This window comes from Hippocampus comes, unplaced genomic scaffold (genome assembly GCF_001891065.2).
Source record: "Hippocampus comes isolate QL1 unplaced genomic scaffold, H_comes_QL1_v1.1 scaffold35, whole genome shotgun sequence".
In the NCBI taxonomy this organism is placed as follows: Eukaryota; Metazoa; Chordata; class Actinopteri; order Syngnathiformes; family Syngnathidae; genus Hippocampus; species Hippocampus comes.
This window is the reverse complement of record NW_017805279.1, coordinates 726805-753333: the sequence shown is the minus strand read 5'-3', so window position 1 is coordinate 753333 and position 26529 is coordinate 726805. Positions and strand designations below refer to the sequence as shown.

The following is a 26529-nucleotide window of genomic DNA, read 5'->3' as shown; positions in this document are numbered from 1 at the left end:
TTGGTATAAAAATGGCCGTCCATGGGCTGCATTTGATCCACAACTAGGAAAGACTACAGAAATTGTCAACAATTTCCTCTATTGCTTTTGCACTGATTGATCTCAACCATAAGCTCCTATACTCTATCTACTGTTTTTTGTTTCACTGCCAGTTTATTTTTTTTGTGTGTTTTTGTACATTTTATACATTTTTTTCTTGTTTTCATGAAGATTTGCAGTGTGACAAGCAAAGCGGGCTAAAAACATTTTAAAGCTCATAAAAAAATGTAAAATGTGGCAGATAAAAAGCTGTAATGTCATTGACGGCAACATTGCTTCGTAAAATAATAATGATGACCATTAAAAAAAAAAAAGCTGCATCCATGACACAGCACGTTTCCTTATATTTTTCTTTTTTTTTTTTCCTCATTGTGAAAAATCTCTTCAGCGCTCAAGTCTTTTCCGCAACAGGCATTTAGTTCTTTTAACACATTTGTTACATCTGACATAATCGTTATCAAAGCATTCTTCTTGTGAAGAAAAGGAAAAAAAAGAAAAACTCTTTTCTATTAAACCTGTACAGCTTATGTGATAGATTCTTCTTCCTCTTTAATCAACTCATCCAGTTTCTTGAACCTTCCAAGTGGTCCAAAATACTGATTCGCTTAGACTTCTGTCCCCCCTTTTCCTTCCACCCAACTCCCAAACAGACGTCAGATTTGAACTTGCAAAGTCTCTGGCGCCCTTGAAATTAAGGCCATGAAGATTCAAGAAAGAAAGAAAAAAAACCCAAACACCTTGTTTTCAAATATATCTAGAAAAGTAAAATTGAACACTAGAACATAAAAAATAGTGAAAACAACTTTTAGCTTAGTTTCTGAGGAAGACAATCTCTGTGTGTATCTCAAACATGACTCCCCGTTCTAATTACAAAATAAAGTTCACCTTCACATTCAACCTTTTTTTTTTGTGTCATTTTTCTGTATTTTTTGGTTGTTTTTTTTTTTTTTTGTCTTATTTAATTGGTTGAGGATTTTCTTTGAGAAAATTTTCTAGCTTCAGCACGGCCCTTCGGGCAGGTTTTCACACTTAACAATTGAATTTCTTTGCACTGTGCCCCAACAATATCCCACACCCCTTTTCTTAGCATCCATTGCTTCCTTGTTTTTTTTTTCCCATAGTTGACCAGGTCGAAAATGAAAAAAAGTGTCTTTTTTTTCTTTTTTGGTGCCTGGGCAATCTGGAAGCAATCGCCTTTTTTTTTCTCTTCCCCTACATTCCCCTCTCACATTCACAGTGCAGCCACCTTTTGTCTCAAGGCAACGCTGTCACAGGAACATTCTCTCAGGCCGTTGCTATCTGATGGGAAAGGAGAAGACATGGAGAGAAGAGATATAGTTGCAATCAAAATATTCCACACGCACACAAAAATAAAGATGGCATACCAGGCTGGGCGACCGAAACTAAAAGAGACACTTGGAACAGCATCAGGAAAGTTCAAACTGCTGCTACCAGAGGTGGGAGTAAATCATAGACATGCAAGTCACAAGTCTCAAACAAGTCCCACCATACTGTGGGGAAAAATATTCGGCAAGTTGAGTCGCCACCAAATTTCAAGCAGGTCAAGTCATTATTTGGTTCAAATGAGTCAGGAGTCAAAACATACCGGAATGATGGAGTAATGCTTCGTTTTTCACTGACCATACAACAAAAAGAGTATATTATTGGTCGAAAATATATAATTTTTTTAAAACTAATATTTATATGACTGTCACACTGTTAATGTGATGATAAATACCGAATGTGGGAGTAAACATGTATAATCATCATATTAAAAATAAAATTTAAAAAAATACATAAATTGTTTTTGGCACCAATTTGTTGCTAAAATCTATTAGTGTATGCAAATGGGTGAATGAGACTCATTAATTCCGTGAATTTCTTTGTGAAGTTGAGTGAAATTTATGAGGGCCCTGCCACATCAAATATGGCGGACATGGTCATGACCCAAAAAGTACTAAAATGGAGTCAATGTACAGATGTCTATGATTAAATAATGATTTTTAAAAAATTATTAATGGTAGAGTTCTCTTCTTTATTAGCTTCTTAATTACATTTCGATTTAAAGTTCAGTTCATGTTTGACAAATTAAATTGTCCAGCTCACCACGAGCTAGCTTAACTTGACAGCTAGCTTAGTTGTTAAGACTTACTTGGACTGGTACGAGTAAGCAGAAACGTGGTCGGTGGCACCGTCGACTTGAATCTGTTGCTGCTGGCCAGTCACCTCCTGTGATGAGGGAGCCACTGTCTGCGGGGAGGCATCCGTCACCACTCCCTGAGAACACACACTTGAGGTGAAGAGGGAGCTTGGGATACACTAGCAATGCTTAGGAAAATTTAGCATCCACCCCAAAAAAAGGCTAAGTGTTACAAGCAGGACTAAAACCAAAACAACACATTTCACAGCACAAAAAAAAAAAATGACAAAAACAATTGAACTGGACATCCGTAATTTAGCTAATTTGTGTTTTGTTTTGTTTGGTGTGTGGTGTTCTTTTTTGAAGGTAAATGCTTACTTCAAGGGAAGAAGAGGTTCGAGTGCTGCCGTTTGTCACATTGTTTTACATATAAATATTGTAAAAACAAATGTACGCGATATAGTCATAATATTAATAAATATTACTTTTTGATCATAAAAATTGGGTTGACGCTAATGAGGAAATTCAGATGACAAAAATGCGGCTAATTGAAAAAATGTGGAATGCAGATGCGCCGTCGCTTCACCGAGGACTGAGTTGTGCGTGTACCTCTTAAGAAGGCCAATCCAAATAACAGACAGAAATCCACCCATCTTAATTTCCTCATTGGTCACAAAAACCTTTAATGTCAGGACCACGTTTGCCCCGCATGGTGTCAATCACCGTTAACAAGCTCTCAAGGATACTGCTCGCTGTCTATATATCAGCCCCTCCAGACACCACATGATGCATTGATATCCACCCGGCTGTGGCCTTGGGGGGGGAGCCAGAACGATGCGGCTGATAGATGTGTGTGTTTCGGCTACCGACAATCCTGCAAGCCTGGGTGTGTGTGTGTGTACGCGTGAGGGAGGGAAGACAGCAGCAGCTGGGCACTGTATCTCACTTGAGCTCCTGTCATCTGACACACGACTGATAGTCCATCTAAATACGACCACACTGTCAGTTGCCAGACAGCGATGCCACTCATTCCGCCTTCCTGATTTGTCATATGCTCCAGAATTCAATGTAATACAAAAATACTCGGAATTAGGGTGGCCATATTTGGGTACCGTATTTTCCACACTAAAAGGCGAACTGGATTATGATGCGTGCCTTCAATGAATGGCCTATTTTGTAATTATTTTCATACGTTGGACGCACCGCTTTATCAGACGCAATCTACAATGCATCCACTAGATGGAGCCACGCTCAAGGAAATGCCAACAGAATGATCAGATGTCAGTAAAACTTGTTTTAAAACTTGAAAATGGCCTTTTCAGACCCTTTTCAAGTACAGTCAATATAAAATGAGGAGCTGTGATTAAATGTGTGGCATCTGAAAAGACATCTAAATACGTCTTTGGGAGTGAATGAGTTAATAAAGTAGCGACACAGTTCACTTAATCAACAGCAAGTTATAACTTTGACTCGTTAACGATCGCCGTAAGTTTGAACTGCATTGTCAGCGTGTCTCAAGCAAGGAGCCATTTTGGGGTCGAAACAGTACCGTAAGGACCATACACAAGTCGCATCGGATTTTAAGACGCGCTGTGAGCTTTTTAGGAAATGGAAGGATTTTAGGTGCGCCTTTTAGTGAGTAAAATGCGGTATTCAAAACAAGGACATGGGCAAATCGGGGCGGGGAAAAAGGGAGAAATGCAAATGAAAGGAATGCTAACTGATGTATTTAGAGTGGTGTTCAAGTGCATGCGAAAGAGGACGGCTGGTAAAGTGATGTCCACTTTATTTTATCGTGTGGTGTTGGCTGCATGAACAACCAAAAAACAGCATACAACTGAAATATTTTACAGGAGGACAAAAAAAAAAAAAAAGTGCAATGGAACAATGCATGCCAACTAAATTAATGAATACTGGATTATTCTAAAGTCCTGGCAAAAGAGTTTTGTTAGGTAAAAAAAAAACAAAAAAAACCCTTTTTTTTGCTGACTAAGGTAATAACATCCTGGACAATTTTAAAAGTTACGGCGAAAAAGGGTTTCTCGCAAAACTTCTGACTCAGCTTGCTGTACTTTTTTATTTGTATTCGTTGGTAAGGGGCCAGCACATTTCAGTGAAAAAGAAGAGCAAGTGAAAGGATGCTTTAAAAATGTGCCCTGCGAAAGGGGCGGGGGCGGGGACTGTTTCTGTGTTGAACAAGAGGTTCACAACTGGTGAATGTTATTGGCACGTAAGTGATTGGGCTGTCAGGAGTAATGAAGTCTTCTTTTGGTAAACTGTCTCCCGATTATTGATTGTGAGCACAAGGTGCAGGGGAGTCTTACTTCGACAGGGACGGCTGTTGGAGGCACAGGAGTGTACTGGGGAATGTAGGTCCCTTGCATAGGCGCTGCTGCGGCGGCGGCGGCAGTCATGTACTGAAACGCACAAAAAAAATGACATCCATGAACATCCCCGCAAAGAATCATTTTTGAGAAAGTTCCCTCGGGAGTCAACAGAACTTCAGGCTATTGTTATCCCGGAAGTGTCTTTCGGGGGCTTGATGTAGGAAGAACCAAAATAGCAGGCACTAAATTGTGGTTTGATGAACGTAATGATAATAAGAGATAATTTAATTTGCATCTCCGATACGTGGGGCGCTATACCATTCGAGACCAGTTCATTTTACAGCGGGACATCGTCACGGGAACGTCTCGCAGCTGCTCCGAGATGGTCTGCGAGCCTTCATCTTTGAATTTGCTTGTCTTTCTCATCTCCTGAGTCAATTCGCTGGCTTAGTCCAGATCAGTTCAATACATTTGCATTCAATGTTTAAAGGAAAAAAAAATGTGCAAGATAGTTGACTGGAGACATTATTTTTCAAACAGTTTGAATTTTGAATTGTCACTGTTCATACTGTGCATTGGGCGAAACTATGCACGTAATGTCCTTTGGAGGGCGCCAAAGGAATATCGGTGCACTCTCACATGAGAGCCAAACAGAGGAGCATGTGAGGTAAACTAGCAAAAAGGAGGAGGAGGAGGAGGAAATGCCCCGCTGTGTCATCAGGACTTCACAGGCAGGCAAATGTACATGGCCACAACTGAGAGAGGAAAAAAAAAAACAGTGAAAGGAGAAGAAAGAGAAGACCCCTTGCCTGTGGCATCTATATTCCTTTCGTCATGCTTCTCCCGTGCCCCCTTTTTAAGTGGCTCTTAGCTCGCGCCGTGATGGACGTTTTACAGATGTGACACAGGTTGGGTTACATGAAAGCCAGGGGGGCTTTCACATGTAATATGAATGAGGACTCAACACGGGGCTTTTTCGGTGTCTTATTGGTCTGTGAGTGCGAGAGAGACTGTTTTTAATGACCGCGTGCCTTCGCATAGAGAATTATTTATTTGGAGTGTTAGCTTAAGGTACTCGATTATATGGACTATGGGGACGGGACATCCCCCCCACCCCAATTGACTCATTGAGTGACTCGGGATTGGACAGGACCTTTTATACCCACAAACGGAGGAGTTGAAGTAGGATGGGTGGAATGGGGGTGGGGCTTGTACTCTGGTCAATTGAAGACTCTCGATTGTCCATAGGTAGGAATGTAACTGGAAATACGCCCTGCGATTGGTTGGCGAGCATTCTTGGGTCGCTCAAAGTCAGCTGGGATCGGGTCCAGCTCAAACACATGCGTAGTAGAAAATGGATGCAAGTCAAAATTGTACAAACAACACGGTAAGTCATGATTTCATAAAAAATGAAGTTGCAATATTATTTTTTAGTTTTTTTAATTTAGAAAACAAACAAACAAACAAAAAAACAATCATATGAATTTCATTCCACGACACAATTGTGTCCCATTTGGTGTTGACACTGGACCCCAATAAAAAAATAACAAAACAAAAAAAAACTTAAAAAAAAAATATTTCAAGCCTAAAATGTGATAAAAGGGGTTTGAATACTTTCTCAAGCCAAAACAAACAAAATAAAAAAAAAGCTAAAAATAATGAAAAAATATATATTTTCAGTAAAATAAAAATAAATAAAAAGTTAAACGCCCAATTAACCCAATTAAAATAACAGAATAAAAAAAAGTCCAAACAAAAGAAAAAGCCAGACACTAGAAAGGAAGCCATTCTACTTTATAACTGCGAAGTGGGACCAATTCCATATTTTCCATTTCCTGTACCTGCAGTATAATAGGCATGCGTCCCATTACTTGAATAAATAGTGGATATGTTTGTGTGTCTCAAGGAAGCTGGAACGATCGTGTCGCAGTCCACTGCAAACGGATGTGGAATCAGATTCAAGTCACCAGGTTTCCAACTTCACCTCCAGCCAAAAAAAGTAATTCCGTTCTTCGTTTGCCCCTCCCCCATTTCCCCCCCCCTCCTCCCCATTCCTTACTTGTATTAAAAGTTAGTGACAGCAGTCCACTGCAGGATGTAGTAATAGTATTATTTGGCTGCAGGCCCGGCGGTGCCGGTGTAGTGTCATTACGAGCGCCGTTGCTAATGGATCGGGTACGGTTCTCCCGCTCGCCGCTAATGAGAGCAGCTAAAGGCCATAGACGTGGGTGATTAAACCCCCCCCTTCTCCGCACTGTTTCTGGTACACACGGCCAGGAGGACGCCCCGAGATGGAAAGTTGGAATGTGAGATTGACTCTCGGTGACTTTAAGGTTATCTCACCTTCCCGGCTGTCACGCTCACAAAAGGGCTGAGGTGAAATATCCCAGACTTGGTGACACGCTGGTACGTCCGCCTTCTTCTTGCTCACCTTCCTGTCACTTCCCCTTCCCTTCTCATCCCGCTTAGCGGCTGAAAGGGCCTATGAGATTGTTCAAGTGACCTTCTCCTCGGCAAATCAGAATCATGCATACCAATTGATCTGCTTTCCTTTTTACCCATTCAGCCGACTCACTTGCGAAGGGCCGCATGAAAGCAAATGAGGGGAAGAAAGAGATCATTAGCAAAATCAAAATGTACCTGTCAAAAGGGAGACTTCCCATTTGAAATGTTAGAGTTGGCTGCAATTTAATTTTGCGCTAATTGCGGGGCCCCATGTCGACAAACGACAAATTCGCATTCGCAACGCTGAAGGGCCTTCGTCCCATCTGTCAATAAAGGAATGGAACCGAGCGGAAGGTGCTTCACACAAATCTGTCTTCTCGGGACACTGCAGCTGTCAGTTACCACTGTCACCATGACAACAGAAACCTCGCTTGTATATACCGCTGACATGAAAAAGGATCGAACCGTGGAGGGAAGGTCACCTCTTGTCATGTCAAAACAACGTCGCCGACGCTCAAACATGGGCGGAAAACCCAAACAGAAGACCAAAAAAAAAAAAAAAAAAAAAAAAAAAAAAAGCAAATAAGCACGTCCACTCTGTAATCGCAACGCATGACTGATGGACTCTTGGTAAGTGTGGAGACCTCGCTGGCGGAAAAGAGATGAACAACAAAACAGTATAACACCATAAATCAGCCGAGGAGTGGGGATGGCACGTTGATGTCATCCATAACTAGCCAGCCTAAATTTGCTTTTTGGTATTCTGCAATCATGCTGCTGTTGACCGCAAAATGAGCATCGAAAATTGAGTTGCTGTTGAAGGCTATCGAGCCAACTCCTTAATAACCAACCGACACCGAAGTGCTTTCGACAACTGGCGCGGGTTTGGCGTTTTTGACTACAATTTGACTCGCCCGCTATCTGACACAGGGGAGCGCCGTTTTGCATCGATATGAGATTTAGCGAGCTGTGAAACAATAACAGACGCTCAAGCAAGAATACACTTTTTACTGTTTAAAAGCAATAAAGCCGCATGGGCGCACATTAAGGGCGGAAAGTCGCAGTGTAACTCAGACGAAATGACACGGGGATGTTTTTCCCGACGATACCAAGAGTGTACTGGCGTGAACAAATTGACAATAAATACATCCCAATATGGACACTCTTTATTAAAACAAGAATCTTGCACAGCAGATAATGTCTTCATCTATTATAAAGTTTATAGTTCCGTTTACGGTTTTGTAGTCTTTTGTTTGATATGTCAGGGTTACAACCAGAACTGCAATTGATTGATTGCGTCATCAATGGATGTGGCTTGGTGATTATTTTCACATGACATGCAGTGTTGGATGGAATCATGCTGAAATCGCGACTCCAATACAAGCCTTCCTGAATGATTTAATCGATTGCATTTCTTCCTTTTTCCCGCCCCCATTTGCCCATGTCCTTGTTTTGAATACCGTATTTTCCGCGCTAAAAGGTGCACCGAAAAGCCTTCCATTTTCTTAAAAGCTCACAGCGCGCCTTAAAATCCGATGCGACTTGTGTATGGTCATTACGGTAATATTCCGACCCCAAAATGGCTCCTTGCTCGAGACATGCTGACAACGCAGAGTTCAAATTTAAGGCGATCGATTACGCCGTTGAACATGGAAATAGAGCAGCGGCAAGAGAGTTCAACGTTCACGAGTCAATGTTATAACTTGCTGTTGGTTAAGTGAACTGTGTCGCTGCTTTATTAAACAAGTTTTACTGACATCTGATCGTTCTGTTGGCATTTCCTTGAGCGTAGCTCCATCGAGTGGATGCATTGTAGATTGCGTCTTATAATCCGGTGCTCCCAGTGGATGAAAAAAAAAGGACAAAATAGGCCATTCATTGAAGATGCGCCTCATGATCCAGTGTGCCTTTTAGTGTGGAAAATACGGTACATTCCAAAGCAGTGACCAATACACAAGCGCTGAGTCACACGTCCTCAGGACAAGGTGAAGTTTTTCCTTGCCTCGCCGTCACAACAGGCCAAACGTGCAAGATGAATGTCAACAGAAGCGATTTCTCGGAAAGCGACGCTCACCAAACTCGGAACATCGCGTTCTTTTCTTGATGGGAGGAGGAAAGCCACAACCATACGCGGGCAGCGTTTGGGGAGCGGCCACGAGTATTTTTGAGGTGTGGCGCTGCCTTTTGAGGATCTTCACAGTCAAGCCACAGTCCCACACCAAGGGCAAGAGTTCAATGGTAAACCCTGGTTTGGTTCGCACCACTTCATGTTCCAGAGAATTGAACGAGCAGTTCTTGCCTTAAAATGGAACATTCAAGGTCAAACCGGGATTCGAGTTGATCCGCAGATTTGACCTGCCAGAAGATTTGTGTTGTCATGCATCTCATTTCCGCATTTAACCCTTTCAGGGACAGCGGTTACTCCAGCTTATCATGTGATACCTTATACAGTATACATATAAAAATTATAATATCCAATCGACAGTAAAATGCATCATTATTTTGTACTTTGGTACTTAAATTTCTGCTTAGATTTTGTAATTTTAATCAGTTCTTCTGGTTTTACTTTTTTTTTTTTTTTTTTTAGTAAATCATGTGACCAGAAGGAGGGTGTTCAAAACGACCCCCCCCAACCACACACGTATGCACTTGAGGAATCCGTTCTGAGGATCTTGCGATGTTAAGTCCACTTTACTTTTAGGAGTCGATCTCAACCAGTGAAACTGTGAAAAGTTGTCCACGCGTGGCAGGTCCAAAACACGACTAGCAAATGTTGTTTGGGGCTCATCAGTGGAGTAAATGATACACGTACACATCATGTGGGCCCAGTAAAACCTAAGCAGAGAGAAAGTGGTGGAGCAAAGAAACTAGCAAAAAAAAAGCCCACAAATGTAAAAAAAACAAAAAAAAAACCCACCGCCTCTACCCTACTTTCTTGTTCTACTCAAACAAATCATCCGACATCAAAAGCCATCATCACAGATTAGCCTACAGGATGTCTAATCCTGGCTGTCAGCACATCTGGGGCAGATTATGTGACGCTTGGTCATTCATGACAGGACCGACATGGCGTCGCAGTCACCGATGGCTCAAGCGGCAAACGCGTCGGTGTACGGCACCGCTGTTTCAACCATGCGCACACCCACATTGTGACTAAAATCTGAAGGCAGAGCAAAGCTGCGCCTTCGGGCGTGAGGGTTAACGCAAGGGAAGACTGGTGACAACTTTAAGCCACCAAAGATCCGGGAATGGAGGTGGTTCTTGATTTCAAGGCAGCGAGCGCAAGCGCGCGTATGCCCGAGTGAGAAAAGCAATGGGGGTGATATCGTATGACCTTTTGTGTTTTTTTTTGCCGTGCACAAATAAACATCTCCACAAATAAACGTCTCAAATCAAATTTAAAATAAATAAATCAAAACTGACCCGATGGTATGTAGCGTTTACAATGAAGCAGAATCCTTTTTGAAGCCCTCAAACATGCTCATGCTACCAGAGACCTCAAAGACTTGTTTTGTCCGGTCAATTGCAAGGGTTACTCACACTTCCGGTGGTGCCCAGGGACAGATGGTTCATCTGCTGGGTGAGGGGACCCATCATGCTGGCAGGCTGCATGGACATAGTGTGGTCCATGGCTGGCGTGATCACTGCACCCTGGATCGATACACAAAGCCAAGCACATCATGTTCAGTCCAACGACTTATACGCATTAAATTAGATCTTCAACATTGGCCAGTTTACTCCATGCCAAAAATGTGTTTTTGTGCTTTTGTAGGAGGTCGCTCTGGGTTTCCAGTTATGTTTTGTTTTTTGTTCCTTATAAAGAAAACGAGATACAGTGATCCCTCGCTATATCGTGCTTCACTACATCGCTGTTTTTTTTTTCCTCCAAAGTCCTATATTCAGAAAAAAATGCAGAATGACTCAGAGGTTTTGTACATGGCTGTACGCATGATTGGTTCCCGGCGCCGACATCGACCAATGACAGCACGAGTGGCTTTATCCTGTCAGCTGATTGGCTAGATGCCCCACCCAGCACCTTCCCTTGCGTCTCATCAGGTGCTTAACTCTGATCAGTGTCTCATCACGTGGTTGCCTCTCTGATCAATGTCTTATCACATGGTTGACTCTGATCAGTGTCTTGTCAGCTGTGTACTCTCTGATCAGTGTCTCTTAGTGTAGTTTGTGTTTGTTACGTGCATGTAGCATGTTCATCGTTTGGTTGTTCGGGTTTCGATCTTTCAATGGAAATGTAAGCGTTTTAAATTTGAGACCTTCTGAGATCCTGGCTCCCCACAGGGCCGCACTCTAAGCCCACACTTGTTTTGCCCATTTACGGATTAACAGCATCGAGGTCGCAACGGAGTAACCAAGTACCAAAGGATGTTGTTCTTGCAAAGGGGATAGAAGTGTGAGAAACTGAAAGGAATGATAAAGCAGAGGAACAAGATGGTGTTAGGAAAAGAGATAAGCAATGCAGTGAAGATAAGAAATCAAGGGGAAAAAAGGTGTTGGGGACTAAGGCAGGTGTCATCCAGTATAAGGTTGATACTGACAGGGATTAAAAAAAAAAGACAAGTCATTAATTACCAATAGAACACGGAGATTGGCACTGTTTTAGCAATCAATACACTCAGCTATCTTCTCTCCATCAAAAGGGTCAGGATGTGCTGCTGGTGCATAAATAATACTAGCCGCTGTGGCTCATTGATTGCTAAGAAGCTTTTTTTTTTTTTTCCTCCTCAGTTCCATTCCCCTTGGTGCAATGCTCGGCAGGTTTTCCCTAATGGCTGGATGCGAATGCCGGAAGCTTTTACAGTGCCAAGGAGCACAAGGGAAAAGCGTTGCGCTTCCTTTCCCTGTCAACGAGAGTACCACTTCCCAAATGCTGATGCTCATACATAAACCCTTCAAGGTATTTTCGACAGCTGAGCTTGGGTCTCCCTTCACTTTGTGTGTGTGTGATTTAAAAAAAAAAATGTCAGCAGACAAAGCCTGTCACAATTGTATATTTTCATGGTGCAAAAAAAGAAAAAAATAATCAAATCGCTCTCTTCCTGTTGACTTGTTTCGATTTTTACACCAATGATTATAGGGTGAGTGGCCGGATGTCAGAACGCACAAGAAAGCAGAGCGAGAGAAAATAGAGAGTCAGAGAGAGGGAGGTAGAGAGAAGTTAGAGAAGAGCAGCAGGGAAGGTGAGAGAGGAAGAGGAAGGCAGAGGGGAGGGGAGGACGGAAAGGAAGTAGCACCTGTAACCGATTCAGCCGCTGACAATGCCTTCATAATGGGAAAAGGGGAGAGCAAACGGAAGGGCTTAATTCACAGACGTGTCGGGGAGAGTTAAGCCGATTTGTGATTTCGATTTTCCGTGTTTGTGAGAACGAGTGTCTGAGCGAGAGAGAAAGAGAGGGCGAGACGGGCGGGGGTGTTAGCTTGCGCGCGTATGTGTGTGTGTGCGTGCGTGCGCGTGGTTTTATGCCCCTCAGCCGACAGACGATAAAAGAAAATTAAAGACACACCACCATCAGAAACAATGGACAGTAAATAAGAAACGTTACAACCGGCAGTCTATTATGATTATTTTTTTTAATGGCCGCCAATTACTAGCGAAAAGCGCCTTCAATGACTGACGGATCGCTGATCATTATCAGACGGTTTGCGCACTCAGTCACCGCACGCTCGATAGAGCGGATAAATGTCACAAACACAGCAGGTGTTTAGCCTGACTGATTCATTTATGACACTGGTGTCAAACTCAAGGCTCAGGGGGCCAGATCTGGCCCACCACATCATTTTATGTGGCCCGCCAAAGCAGCTCAAATATGTCAACTTCCATCATCCTTTCTAAAATGTCGACCAAATTTTTACATTTTCGCAGGTAATAAATATATTCTAAGCATTTTCTTGTTATCGAACCCCTCATGATAGTAACTTGCATAGTTAAATCAACAATTATTCCTAACTAAACTAAATGTGGCCGGCGCCAAAAATGAGTTTGACACTCCTATAAATTTTATGAGCATCATATCTACACCTTGTGAAAAGCACTCACGCACGCCACTTTAGGTTTGGAAACACAGGTGTATTTTTGACACACATTCGGGTCAAGCTGTGTGCCGAAGCCCTTGTCATTTGAGAGCAACTAAAACAGATTGGGGAAAAATGAGCTTTGTGGAAATTTCCAACCCGAAGTATCTGACAAACACGATGAAAGGATATTTAAGACAAAAGAAAAAAACATCAAAATACTGGCATGGGACCTTTAAAAATGTGTCAACAATCTGAACTGGAGTTCATTCAACGAAATTTGTACGACAAGTGCTATAAAAGCGACATATGCAAAACATTCCTAAAGTTTATGCGGTGTAGGATATAAATAGAAATACAACTGCAGAAAATGCGGAGGAGAGGAAAATATCTCCTGTTCTCCATTGGTACCTGATCCGATTTGATCTAAAATGCTGGAGGTGAGCATTCCGACATTTCCAATAATTTTGATCTTTCTGCTCCTTTGCCGCAGGTGAACACATCCAACACGACGCCTTAGGCGTATCTACTCTATCATCGCTTCAAATGTTCACTGACATCATGCTTGCCTGGTGATCATTTCCTCGCCCCCCATCCTCCCGAGTTCAACCGCCTGAAGACACAAGAGAATCTCACGCTGGACGCGAGTATTCAGACAGAAATAAGATCAAAAACAGACCCGCAGGGGGGATTTGATTTGCAAATACTTTGCAAAAAGTTGCTTCCCCGAAAGGTTAGTATTCGCCGAACAAACTAGCACCCGCCGCATTATGACACACAATTAGCGAGAGCGCTTCATCGCTGACCACAGCGCAGGTGTGAGCGTTTTGTATTGGTGTACATGATCTGCGCACGTGTGTGAGTCCATCCACATCCTGTGTGTTTTATTCATGCCGTGTAAAAAAAAAAAAAAAAACACTCATAACCACCTTTTGTCTGCTGACTGCGGACAGAGAATCCACCCTGAGGCACATTTCTATTCATGTAAGTCCCGAAAAAGGAGCCAGCGTGTGGGGGGGCTTTTCACTCTAATCCGCAGCATGAATCCCCCTCGGAGCAAATAGAGCACTATGGCTGTTCTGCGACTACCGACGTAGTAGGAGACACACTGAACTTATTTCCAAATACCTGGACTGACTGAGTCGAGAAAGAGAGGTTTTTTTTTTTTTTTTTTTTTTTTTTAAAACATCAAATAGTTCACGAGTGATTAGTAAGTGGTCTGCAGCATACCGTAGATCAAACTCCAAAATGTCTGTTGGAAAATATGGTAAATAAATAACGCCTGGCCTGTTATTACATTTCTCAAATATAACATCACTGTCTATAATTCCTCTTCATCAGGATATTACTGTGCTTTTTTTTTTTTGGGTGGAAAAAATATAAAGATAATAAAAGATTATCTACGGTCAATCATGACATTATGTGAGACCTTCACTTATTTTGGGAGAGTACAGCACACCTCAAAATGTTTTCCAAAACGCTGTAAATTCAATTTGATTGAGCTTTAAAAAAAAAAAAAAACAACTATTTAACCAGACTTACACATTGTTTGCCTTTACTTATTTTATCAGATTAAAAAAAAAAATCATTGGCTCAGTTTGAACTGGTTTGACAAATAAAAGTAAATTAAAAAAAATAAAATAAAAAAAAAACATTATGAATCTGTACACAATGAACAATTATTTCTAAATGCGGGTTTAATCATGTTTTGGAAAATATCTCCTAGCTTTTTAAATGATGAGCAACTTCATGAGTGTTCGGCTTGTCTCTTGACTTTTGGGCGTCAAAATAGCACTGGTGTTGGCAAAGCGGAACCAGACCACGTCGGAAAATGGCAAAAATCCCAACACAACTTTTTTTTTCCCCCGAAGAATTGATCAACACTGGATGATATCGAAAAGAGTTTTAGCATTGGAGATATTTCCACGAGTAGCTCCTAATTGCATTTTGCATAATCAAGCGTGACAAATGAGCCGGTTAATAAATGTCTCTTTGGAGCTAATGATGTATTTTATAATCCTTTGTAAGCTATGTTTTGGATTTTGAATGTGACCGACAAGGCTGTGTGAGACAAATGAACGGTGATTTGTTTTCGATTGCTTCATATTCAGCAAAATTGCAAAATGGTGGAGATAAAATGGAATTGTTGCATTCATACTTTTTGCCTTTTAAAAATGTGTTATGATAAATCTACAACATATGCACAAAATTCCATTCGTGTCACCTCCGACACCCACGTTGGAAGCGAAATCTAAGAAGCCGACTGCCCCGAAAGAGGAAGCGATTCACATCTGAAGGATTTTAAGCCCAAGTGTCAACATTAGAGGAGTTTACGGGGGAAAATCTGAATAATGACCGCGAATAAGACGCGGTGGAGGAGGGGTGTCGCACGACGCGACACGGCGACAAAGGATTTAGCTCGTCCGCCGAGGATGTTTGACGCCCGTCTCAGTATTTGCCCTCAACAGAAGAAATGAAAACGAAAGATGTAATGGATCCATCACCACCCGTCGATTCATTTGTTCGTCCGTCACGGGCAATACCTCTGACGAACGACGCGGGGTTGAATTTCAATTCCGTGTTTTCGCTCTTGTTCAAAATTGTCAATTGGAACGTAATCGACTTGCTGGGCTACGAGTCCAATTACGGTGACATATGACAGTTGTAAGCAATCGCTTTGTTGCGATAGTTTGTGTTGGAATACATTCCATTAATCTAAGCAAAGTACTCGAGGTAATGAGGTAATTATCAGAGCCCTCTTACTGAGGAGAACATTCAATTTGGATGGACGCATAGCGGCGTGTGTTTGTCAGGATCAAGGTGCTCGCTGAAGCATGTAACGCTATTTGTCACATGTTTGCAGGAGGTCTTTTCTCTCCCCAGCCACTTCGCTCCAGCACATCTGCAGGGCATCCTGAGGTGTTCCCTGGCCAGCGAGGAGACATACTGTCGTCTCTCCAGCACAGCTTTGTTTGCAGAAAAAAAAAAAAAAAAAACACTTCTGGAAGCCAGTAAAGTTGCACAACAACAAACAAAATTGATTTTATGCAGTTTTCAGAACAGGGAGGAAAAATGAAGCGGACCGGCAAAGTTTTTTACACGCAGTTGTGATGTAAGATGTTTGGATTGCAGCAGGGCAATAGCTGCACTCGCAATAGCAATGACGATGACAACGAAGCAGAGTGAAAGACAGCAGAGGTAGGCAAAGAGTGATCGGGGGAGGAGGAGAAAGGGCAACTGTCTCAAATTCGGCCTCAGTAGTCAAATCCATGAGACTGACAACGTTCCTCCCTCTATATCCGCAGTGCGTTTTTAATGTCAAGCACTGATGCCAACCCCCCTCCGCCACTCTGCTGTCTGATTAGGGCAGATAGTTACGGTCCGATTCTAAAAGGCCCCAGCAAGCGCCTAACTGGCACTGAGAACTGGCTGGGGCGCAACAGAGAGGAATTCAATACTTCACCTACGGCATGTAAGGGTCGATGCACTCCAGCAAATACACATTCTTAGCACAAATGCTTTTTAGTGAAGGGGAGGAGGTTAAAAGAAAAAAAAAGGGGGGGGGTCTGGCTAAGTCATGGGGAAAGACAGCAATACTGCGCTTGGTTGGCGCGACGGCTACGCTTTGCTCTTTGGAAGCGTGAGAATTTGAGTGTGTGTGACTGCTTATCTGTATGGAAGAGCGATTTTGCTGTACTTTCATGGATCAAAACAACAACAACAACAAAAAGATCAGTAGTCGTGCAAAGAACCCAAAAAAATTGATAATTTGTGTCACTTTGTGACAAAAAACAAAACAATACAACCCTTGGAGCAGCTAATTAGCAAGGTTATTAATGAATTACCTTTCCTTCCTGAGTTATGTATTTATTCGTAATGATTAAAGGAAAACATTGGAAATTTGAAATAGCCGAACAGGAAGCACATTGAAGGGTTTTGAACATTGCAGCTGAGGAGAATACCGGTTTGCACGTCTGCCTCATAAGTAAGGAGAAAATTCTTTGAGGAGGCCCGTGAGCCCTTGAAACTTGAATGTTTGGCTAATTTGCTGCAATTCAATGAGATGCTGGCAAGCAGCCTGCGTGTGTAAGGAGGCCTTTCACGGTTCAGCGGGGGCTGGGAGCAAGCATACTGTAAGCCCGGGCCATAAAGCGAGACAGCTTGGTAGCTATCATGCACTGATGGTTTGTGATAGCCAGAGTTGGAGCCTAGCAGCCGTTTGGTGTCGGCTAAATCAGCGAAACACAATGGGGGAGTGGCCATGGGGACAGATACGGACACATGGCTGGCACAAAACTGTGAAGATGCACCGATGCAACGTGCCAACAATTTCAAGAGGTCTCATGACATGTTGTTGGAAGATGGACAACAAGACAGTCAAACAGGCTGGATGGGGATAATTGGCATGCTGGGAGTCACGCATACGGTATGGCAGCAACACAACAATAAAAACAACGACATCATCGATAGAGGCTTTTAAAAAAAATTTTTTTTTTTTTGCTAATTTCTAAGAAATCGCATTGCAATTGTATTTGGAGAGACACATACAATTTGCAAACAAGCTTGTTCAAGTAGAAGGAAGTATTAGCTCACAGTGATTCTCAACTGGTGGGTCGGGTTGTAAGACCTAGTTTATGTAGGTCGCAGACAGCTTGGTAAAAAGAAGACATGTATTTGTGTTCTGATTTTTTTTTTCAGAACAGCGCTGAGGCGTACCGGGTTGGTACATAAAACCAAGGATATCGGATAGGCTTCAGGAATAGTTCTTTACTTGTGCTGTAGTCACGAGCTACGATGGAAACAAAGACGGTGCAGCTCCACTTCTGTCTTGATGGTATGTCAAACTCGTTTGAAACTGCGTTATGAAATGTTGCACACATATTTTCAGAGGCTACTTTTAAACACAAAAAATATGTTATTCTTCTTAACATCTTTAGTGAGTTTTCATGAGTCGCTACTTTCGCAACAATAGGAAGATGCGGGTCGCAGGGTGACGACGGTTGAGGACCACTGACCGAGAATTTACTTGGGTTATGTCGTTGAATGTTTGACATCTTTTTGAGTCTCAAGTTGGACGCAAAAGATTTATTGAAAGAATCAAGATTACATTAAGATTTAATTTCATTCAATACTCTCAATATCTGAAACGAGCATATATACATCAAGGCTGCAAGTAACTATTATTTTAATTATCGATTAATCGGTCGATTATTTTGTCGGGTCATCGACAAATTGGATTTTTTTTAACAAAAGTTTTAGTTTCCAACCCTTTAATAAAAACCAGGACATTAATTCAATTCGAAAGTGCTGAAAATGTGCCAACATTCATTAAATCGTATTAAGTGACTGGTTTGGTCTGTCACATGTCAGAAAAATGTTGATCATTTTAAATCGCGCATGGTCTTTAAATGCGTACTCATCGCGATATATCGATTGATATAAAACATTTCCGAAATTCAAAAACGCAGTTCGCTTGCTAACTGAATCATGTCGCTAAAACAGGGTCCACCACGTCCTCATAAAAATGCTAACATGCTAATTTTGCTGTTTGCATGTACATTATTTCTTTGAAAAAAAAAAAAAAGTATAACGTTTTCATTTCAAACAGCATCACATCTTACGACAATGAAGATCAGGTTCAGATATATTGGGGGTGAAATAGGGAAGCCTCAAGTGCACCTTAAAGTGATTTTGACCCACTTAAGGTTTGTCCTTGATTTGGGTCATGTAAGTGGCAATACGGTGTTCGAAAACAAGCCCTTTTTGCAACAATAGCTTTCCGCTGACCACAATAATTGCCCCAAACAGTGGAGTATGATGCGAGACACCGAGACGCAGCGGAGGCAGAGTGAGTTCAGACAAAGAAGTCAGGAGTTCATGCGCATTGAAGGCAGGGCGAGAGTGGATTGGAGGGCAGCGGCTGCTGAGAGTGTGTTGGCCTGTTTGGTGACCCGCTGCGCCCAGATTACATGTTCGCTGTCCCACAGCGGGAGTGGCAGTGAGAAGGATCGGTCTGAGTGGTAAATGACCACAGCGGGCAGCATCACGCGACTGCTTGAAAGCACTCATGGAGTTTGCGCCGGACCCGGCGGCCCATTTTCTCTCACTCTTTGCTAACATTAAATTCTATCGACACATTTCATCAATGGCACCATCGTCCATTTTGTTTTTTACGGCACCCGTCTACGAAAATACCAAAAGAGTGTGATTGAAAGCTCAACAAATGTGTTGTCCAATTTGCCTTCAGAGATGTTGACTGCAAACGATCCTGCACCACGGCCTTGAGAAAAGACCGCAGTGAATATGAGCCGCGTGACAGTTCCTGTTCGCGCTGCTAAAAGTTTACTGCCGCGATGGGCGCCCCCTGAAGTGTGATTGTTTGCATCTGTACTTAAAAACCGAGGAACTCCAAAGAGGGGTGACTCAGGTAGAAGTTGAGTATCGGCCAGCCCCTCAGAGGACCATTTCCTTGGATACTGCTCCATGTTGCGCTGTAGCAGCCTTTAACTAAGGCATCTATTATGGTAATCATTTTCTGTGACGGAGTTAAGAGGATATTAAGGAATCAAACGTGCCGCTATTACTGATTTCCCACTCCCATTCAATGAATGAACTGAAAGAAGAGTGAGAACAAAGTGCACTCGATGTGCTTTAGGGGGGCACAAAAAGCCCCAAGCAAAGCCTCTGGCAGAAGGATTTAAAACATTTTATGGAGCTAAACAAGAACAGTTATGCCGCTAGGATCAATTAAATTGCTCAACCCAAAAAGCCTTGAACACTGATGTCTTATTATTGTCACCATAACCAAGACTATTCGAGGACATCTTTTCTGTTTTAGAGAGCAAAACCCAAATGGTGATCCGCCATATTTTCCAAAGCCATCACAAAAAACTGGAAATAGATCCAGCCTTTTCACGGAGGCATGTTGAATGAAAATAAATGGTTGAAGACTTACTGTAGGTTGCATAACGTATTGTTGATGAGGCATCCATGATGTACTCTGGACCTGGAGGAAAAAAACCATGAGCGTTTAGAATGACACAATGACATTATATACGTCATTTCCTTTTTGACGTTCCGCCTAAACTGACATCCACAAATCCTCTGGGGGGTGGAATTTAAACGTGGATGAAATGGCTTAACTTCACCAAGTTTAAATGACTCGCAAAAAGTACCTGAGGTCTTGAGAAAATGTACCTCATTATTATGAACGGTACAACTTGCTCAAAGACTCCATTAATTAGAGCCTTTCTCTCTTATAATAATGCCATTAATTCCAAATGAAGTCACGGCACGTCTCAGAGGTGGAGAGCAGTCGGCGAGGGTGAGGATGGAAAGCAGGATTTTCTTCTTTTGTGGCCAAAGAGTCAAAGGGATACCAAGCAACACAAACATGCACTGTCACCAATATTATGTACGGGCTCTGACAGTTAGGAAGAATGGAGGAGCAAAGCAATTTTTTTTTTTTTTGCGCGCTGGAGAGAATTAGACAGCTTGGAGCAGACAAACACACAGACTGGCCACTGATCCTGCTAAAATGATTTGATTCAACCAAGACAAACAAAGAATAATCTGCTCTAAGAGCAATAAATCCTCTGAGTCAACCCAAACTCGTGATTTGGACGCGCATCTAAACAAGCATGATGCTCAACAAAATTAAGCCAAATCTATTTGTTTAGACAGGCAGTGTTTGCTCTCCCCCGGCTTCGCCGAAGACGGACAGAGTTCATCCCGCAATGAAAATATTGGCATATTTAGGACGATAATGTCACAAAAAAAAAAAAAAAAAACAGAGATACATCGACAGGAAAATGGTACAAAAGTAACCAAAATATTTCGACGTTGACTTACAGCTACAGTGAGTGTGACATTAACCCTTTCATGCACCCTGTAACCTGATAACACGATACAATGTCCACTGTAGTAACTGCTGTCACAGAAAGAGTTAAAAAAGAAACGTGAAAAATAAAAAGGATTCCCCATTTGAATATTTTTTGGTACTCTAAATTGTCATAGGTGTGCAATCAGTGTTTGTCAAAATGTGACTGACTGACAACCAGTCCAGGGTGTACATCGCTTTTTGCTCAAAGTCAGCTAAAATAGGCTACAGTTCACCTTGATAGACCAAGTGGATGGATAGAAGAAATATCAGGTCTTGCGCTTGCACGCAATCTCCCTTTTATAAATCCGCCTTCCGGAAATGCACGCCACTTAAGTGCTACCAAAAGCAGCATATGAATGAAAATGCTTATCAATGAACCTGCTTGTGTAATAGCTCCTTACGAGGACTGTGGCAGCGAGTCGGAAACCCAAGTCGGAAAACAAAATTTCGTGTCAGAAATTGAGGCGCTTCAGGGAGAGGAGGAGATTATACAGTATTGTTTGCTGTTCAAAGGATTGATGGAGAAAACTAAAATTACAATGCCGGTGGCAACATGTCGCTGATACAGTGCTTGGATTTAAAGGGAAGGAAAAATAAACTCTTATATCACATGGATGAACGCATGTGTCACAGATGGGGGGCACGCAGCACATTTGTCGGGAACACAACAGAATTATTCCCCAAATGAACGCATTTTTCCGGAACTGTTTTGTGCGAAACAATCTAAACAAAATGTGAATGCTAACTCAACGCCTAGCTAGCTGGATAGTTAGTTGGCTAGCTAGCTAGCTAGAAAGTTAGATAGCTAGTTAGATAGGTAGCTAGCTAGAAAGTTAGATAGCTAGTTAGATAGCTAGATAGAGAGGTCTACGGACATTTGTGTCCCATTGAAAATGATCACGACAAAGCCAAGAAACATTCATTTTGTCTGGTGCATGTGGCAGCTTGAAATGACTTTGTCTTTTCTTTCCGTCTCGTTTCTCAGAAGATGAAGGACTCACCTTCCCGCCGTGACTGGCTGAAGGGCAGAATTACTGGCTAGGTGGCGGAGCTGCTGCAAGGATTAATATTCCTCAAAAGCCCGGCCATTGTTTTTGATAAATCAATTTGGGAAGCCTTCCGATGGCGGATTACAGACGCGCCCTGGCCCACTTTTATCCTCTCCCCTCCTCCCCACCCTTCCACGCGCAGACCCTTGACGGGTTTTAATCAAGTGAGCCGCAAAGTCGGGCGCCGCAACCTTCAGCAACACGACTTCTACCACTTGAGCCGACGCCATTGCCGCCGACACCACTACCGGCCCGACTTTCCTTTGTTTCCATCTATCGCTCCTGGTCTTCCACCTATCCTTCATCCTCCTCTCTCTGTGGCAGTATTCTTGTCTGTCTGTGCATACCAAGCAGAACAAATGTTAAGCGATAGTGTCTTGAGCAAGGAGGACAAAGTAGTGACGACGCTTGATGTTTAGATTTTGCTAACGCCGCTGCGTGAAATGTGGGCTGACAGAAAACCGTTAACACGCCTGACATCTTACACAGGGCAATTTTCACAATCCTGATCTGTTCTGTTTCGTTACCTCCACGCATCACAGCTATGAAGAATATGGGAGCAATTTTAACTGCGTTACAAAATGAATACTCCCTTCACTGTATCAACTGAAGAGAGGTCACAAAACTAGATGGGAGGAGAGTTTGTTTGTCCACGGTACTTGATTTTCATCCTTTTTTTGTTGTTTCCCTTCAGATGCCTGTTGTGCTTTCCGCCTATCAAACAGATGTCATCGTGCACAGCTGGGGCAGGCAAGGAAATGATCAGAGAACGCATGCTGTTTTGCAACCTGTCCCCCCCATTCCCTTTCTTTCTCCGTAGACAAATAACAGCCCCCCCACCGACAATTTCATATGCAGCCATTTCTCACAATGCCGCGTATTACGGCCCACCTGATATGTGGAAACGGGTGAAGCAGCGATGAAGGGCGTGATGGAGGTCTGTGCGATCATGCGGTTGGTGGCGATGCTGTAAGGCGAAGAGTAGAACCTGTGAATCGTCAAAGAGGGATGTTAAGAACAGTGCACCTCTGAGAGATAAAACTTACTCGTTGCTATATAACTGCGACAAACACTGGCATTGGTCTTTCCGGTTTATTTCTGGCAAGAAAGACCGAGCACAGCAGCTTTTCGCCCTCCTACACCAAACACTGAGCCACCTTTGCAAAAAATAAACAATTGTTTACCCTTAATTGGAACAGGACGTACAGGACATTAATGTTGATATATCAAAGGAAGTACAATGGAACCCCTGACGTTGATCACCCATGAGGGCGTAAAATTTGGAAGCTATGCCTGTGAAATTGCATTAAATCTCAGATTTTGAGACAGGGATGAGGTTAGGCTACATATCAGCAAAACACAAAATACCTCAGGGCACATCCTTAGGCCTCAGGTTTCTTGTAAAAGGGGAGCCAAAAGGTGCTACGGTCCTATGAGGTGCCTTTTGGTGTTTGCTACAGAAAAACTGGATTTTTTTTTCACATCAAATGGCGCTTTGTCATTGTATAAAGATGATTTTATTTTGCCCCCGCCCCCCCACCCCAAGGCCTACAGAGTATCAAGCTGTGACTGCCTAGATTAAGGAGCCAGCTGGTGTGCTGAGCTTGGAGAAAAATCCACGCATTTAAAGGAAGCAAGGTTTGAGTTTCGGCGAAGGGAGGTGGTCTGAAATGCTACTTTAGCCCATTCCCCAAAGTCTGAGGTTTTGCGATTCTAGTCCAACATTCATCTGTCACATGACCTGAAGACGAAATCTAAAAACAATATAGAAAATTGCCATTTTCATTTTTTGTTTTTTAATGTTGTGCGTGTGATAGGGAACATGGAACAAGTTACTGGGCGAATCATTTCTCCGGGACGCACAAAGGGAGAACGCCTATTTAAACACATTCTCCTTTCGTGCAACGCTGCCACTCTTTACCTGACCCTTTCAAAGAAAAACTTATATTACAAGTTGGTATCGATTACCTTAATCAAACAAGGAGTTGGAGGGACTACATTAATCTTTATGTATGGCGGCCGTATTGATTTGGTTCCCATTTGGCAAAAGGTGAGTGTATTAAAAGATGCCAAGGTCAGACTCTTACCCGTTCTGCACTGCAGCAGGATCATATGTTAATGCCATGCCAGTCTGGAAGAGAACAAAGAGAAACACAAAAGGATGAGGTACAAACTACAGGAGGTGGATCAGAAAGAGGTGACAACAAGGCCCATTGGACGAGAAACGGGGGAACCGAATGATTTCATCATTATGGTCAATTACACTTTTGTCTTTCACACCATTATTGCGATCATTTCTATTCTGGATGCGAAAGATGCGTTTGCCCAAAAAAAACAAGCGGATCACGGAGCGTCACAGCAATTCATTGGTCCATTGCACAAGCAACAAAGACGCTTATGCGGGCATCAAAGAAACTTATCAGCGACTGCTACAGTCTGCAATCATTCGCTGTGACATTAACACAATATATATATATATATACATACATATATTTTAGAAAGCATCATGGAAGTTGACATGTTTGAGCTGCTTTTGCGGGCCACATAAAATGAGGTGGTGGGCCAGATCTGGCCCCCGGGCCTTCTGTTTGACACCAGTGCTCCACAGAATCATACATGCTATTACTTTCGGCCATACACACACACACACACACACACACACACACACACACACACACACACACACACACACACAGAGTATATAACTTGTGAAAGCCAAATGGAAGCAAGATTCAGATGTCAATTTGTCGAAGTAATGAAGGATGATATTTCATCACGTACAATTCATTTTTTATGAATGAAATGATCAAATGCCCTTGAGGGAGGTAACAAAAAAAAAAAGGGGGGGTGGTGGGAGTGTGATCACCAGTGAATGTGTATGAGTGTTTCCATGAAAGCCGTTAGAGAAACCTGCGCGATGCGATCCGTCATCTGCATTCCTGAAGGTTCTCTCTCCCAGAGGAGAGCTAATCCGATTTCTTTTTAACCAGAGGTTACTGAGGACGGCAGATTTCATCAACATAAACACACACACGCTCGCACAATCACACACACCGAGCTTCCCTTCGCTTCTCTTTTCTTTTAACATCAACTGGGATTGCCTCCCTTTCGCCATTTCTCCCTCTTCATCCTTCAAGCCCCTCCATACAAATCTCTTGGCCTTGCTACCCCAGAGATTCACCTGCACAGAGTTGAGGGAACGATGGCTGAGAGAAGCCAGGGGGGTGGGGTTGTGGGGGATTGGTGAACCAAGACCAATTCCACAAGTGAGGGGATCTTGACTGAAAGATAAAAACCCCTTTCGAACACAGAGGCGTGGTGTGTTTCGCAACGTCGCAGGATCAAATTCACCCCCCCGATGACGTTCAGCTCGCTTTGAACACCCAATTCATGATCCACCCGCCCCTTTGTTATGGCGCATATCTTTCAGCTTCTTGTGCGTTCGCATGCTCACTAATAGCGGTGGGAGACATGAGCAGCTGTCTGGCGCGCACCAAGCCTCCCCCTAAGTGCTGCCCTTGGTTTGATGTGCTGATGAATTCCACAGCAAAGCATCTCCTGACCAGGGACTCAGCATGGCCAATGAGGGATTACTGATGCAGTCAGCTTCTGGCTCCGCCGCCGCCGCTGCTGCAACGAGGATAAAGGGAGGAACCATGACAGGCTGCGTATGCTGCTGGTTGACCCCCAAAACTTTCAAACACAGTGAAAAGCTGCGGCGGCCCGGCTTCAAAGACAGTACTGAACTGCGAGAACATAATTCCGAGTGGTTTGAGTACTAACGACTCTCAATTCTTGTCCCTTGGGGTTTGTACGATATAAAGCACCTGTCAAGTCACACGCAGGAATTGGGGTGAAATTTCAGCACAGCATCAAAGGATGGTGTTTTACTTGTTCTTTTTCTTCAACTTTTTTTTTAATGGCTTTGATGCAACATTTCCAAAAGATGGACCACATGCAACCAGGGGAGTTTAAAAAAATCTATTTAAATGTACACTGGTTGTGTAAAGTAAAAGTTTTTTGTGTGTAATTGCACATCCACTAGACTAGGGGGCAGTGACGCTCTCATTTATTATTATTTTGTAATTCAGGCAGATTAAATAACATTTTAAACTTATTCTATATTGTAAGTCGGTCTATATTTTTTTCCTTTTCTTTACTGGTAGTAAGGCAGAGGTGTACTTATAACAATTTTCGAGACAAATGATATTTATAGTCAAAGACTTGGGGGTGCGCAACAGAAAATAATTGAGAAGCACTACCGTGAAGGGAATAAATGTTTCATAACAGCAACAGTGTAAACCTGAACTGGATGGCTTCCCTTTCGACTAACTCTGATAGAAAATTATTTCAAAATCGAAACAAATCAAAAGTTGCCCAGCGTCTGTTCATGGCTAACCTTTGACCTTTGTTCCACTGTATACTGTTTGGCATACGGATTTTGGGCCTTGGTAGCACAGTGACGAGTTTCGAAAATCGCTTTGGGCACTTCGGTGAGAAGACTGAATGTCATTATTAGCTTATAACAATACCATATTTTGTGTCATGGCCAAAAAAAAAAAAATGCTGGATCCTTTGAGAAGACCATAGACAAGATTCTCTGTCTGGTCATTCCTACAG

The 26529-nt window shown here is 42.7% G+C and overlaps 1 protein-coding gene across 4 annotated transcripts in view; it reads right to left on the bottom strand.

The window, feature by feature from the left end:
- Positions 1-391: 391 nt before the first annotated feature.
- The window catches only part of rbms3 (RNA binding motif, single stranded interacting protein), a 231199-nt gene continuing 205061 nt past the window's right edge, over positions 392-26529 (bottom strand). For all 4 annotated transcript variants that reach the window (XM_019870862.1, XM_019870861.1, XM_019870860.1 and 1 more), the window contains 7 exons: positions 23997-24040; positions 22801-22897; positions 19934-19984; positions 10492-10602; positions 4504-4596; positions 2192-2316; positions 392-1338 (listed from right to left, as the gene is read on the bottom strand). In XM_019870862.1, coding sequence (XP_019726421.1) covers positions 1335-1338; positions 2192-2316; positions 4504-4596; positions 10492-10602; positions 19934-19984; positions 22801-22897; positions 23997-24040 — 525 coding nt within the window. In that variant the 3' untranslated portion in view covers positions 392-1334. The remainder of the gene's footprint in view (positions 1339-2191; positions 2317-4503; positions 4597-10491; positions 10603-19933; positions 19985-22800; positions 22898-23996; positions 24041-26529) is intronic.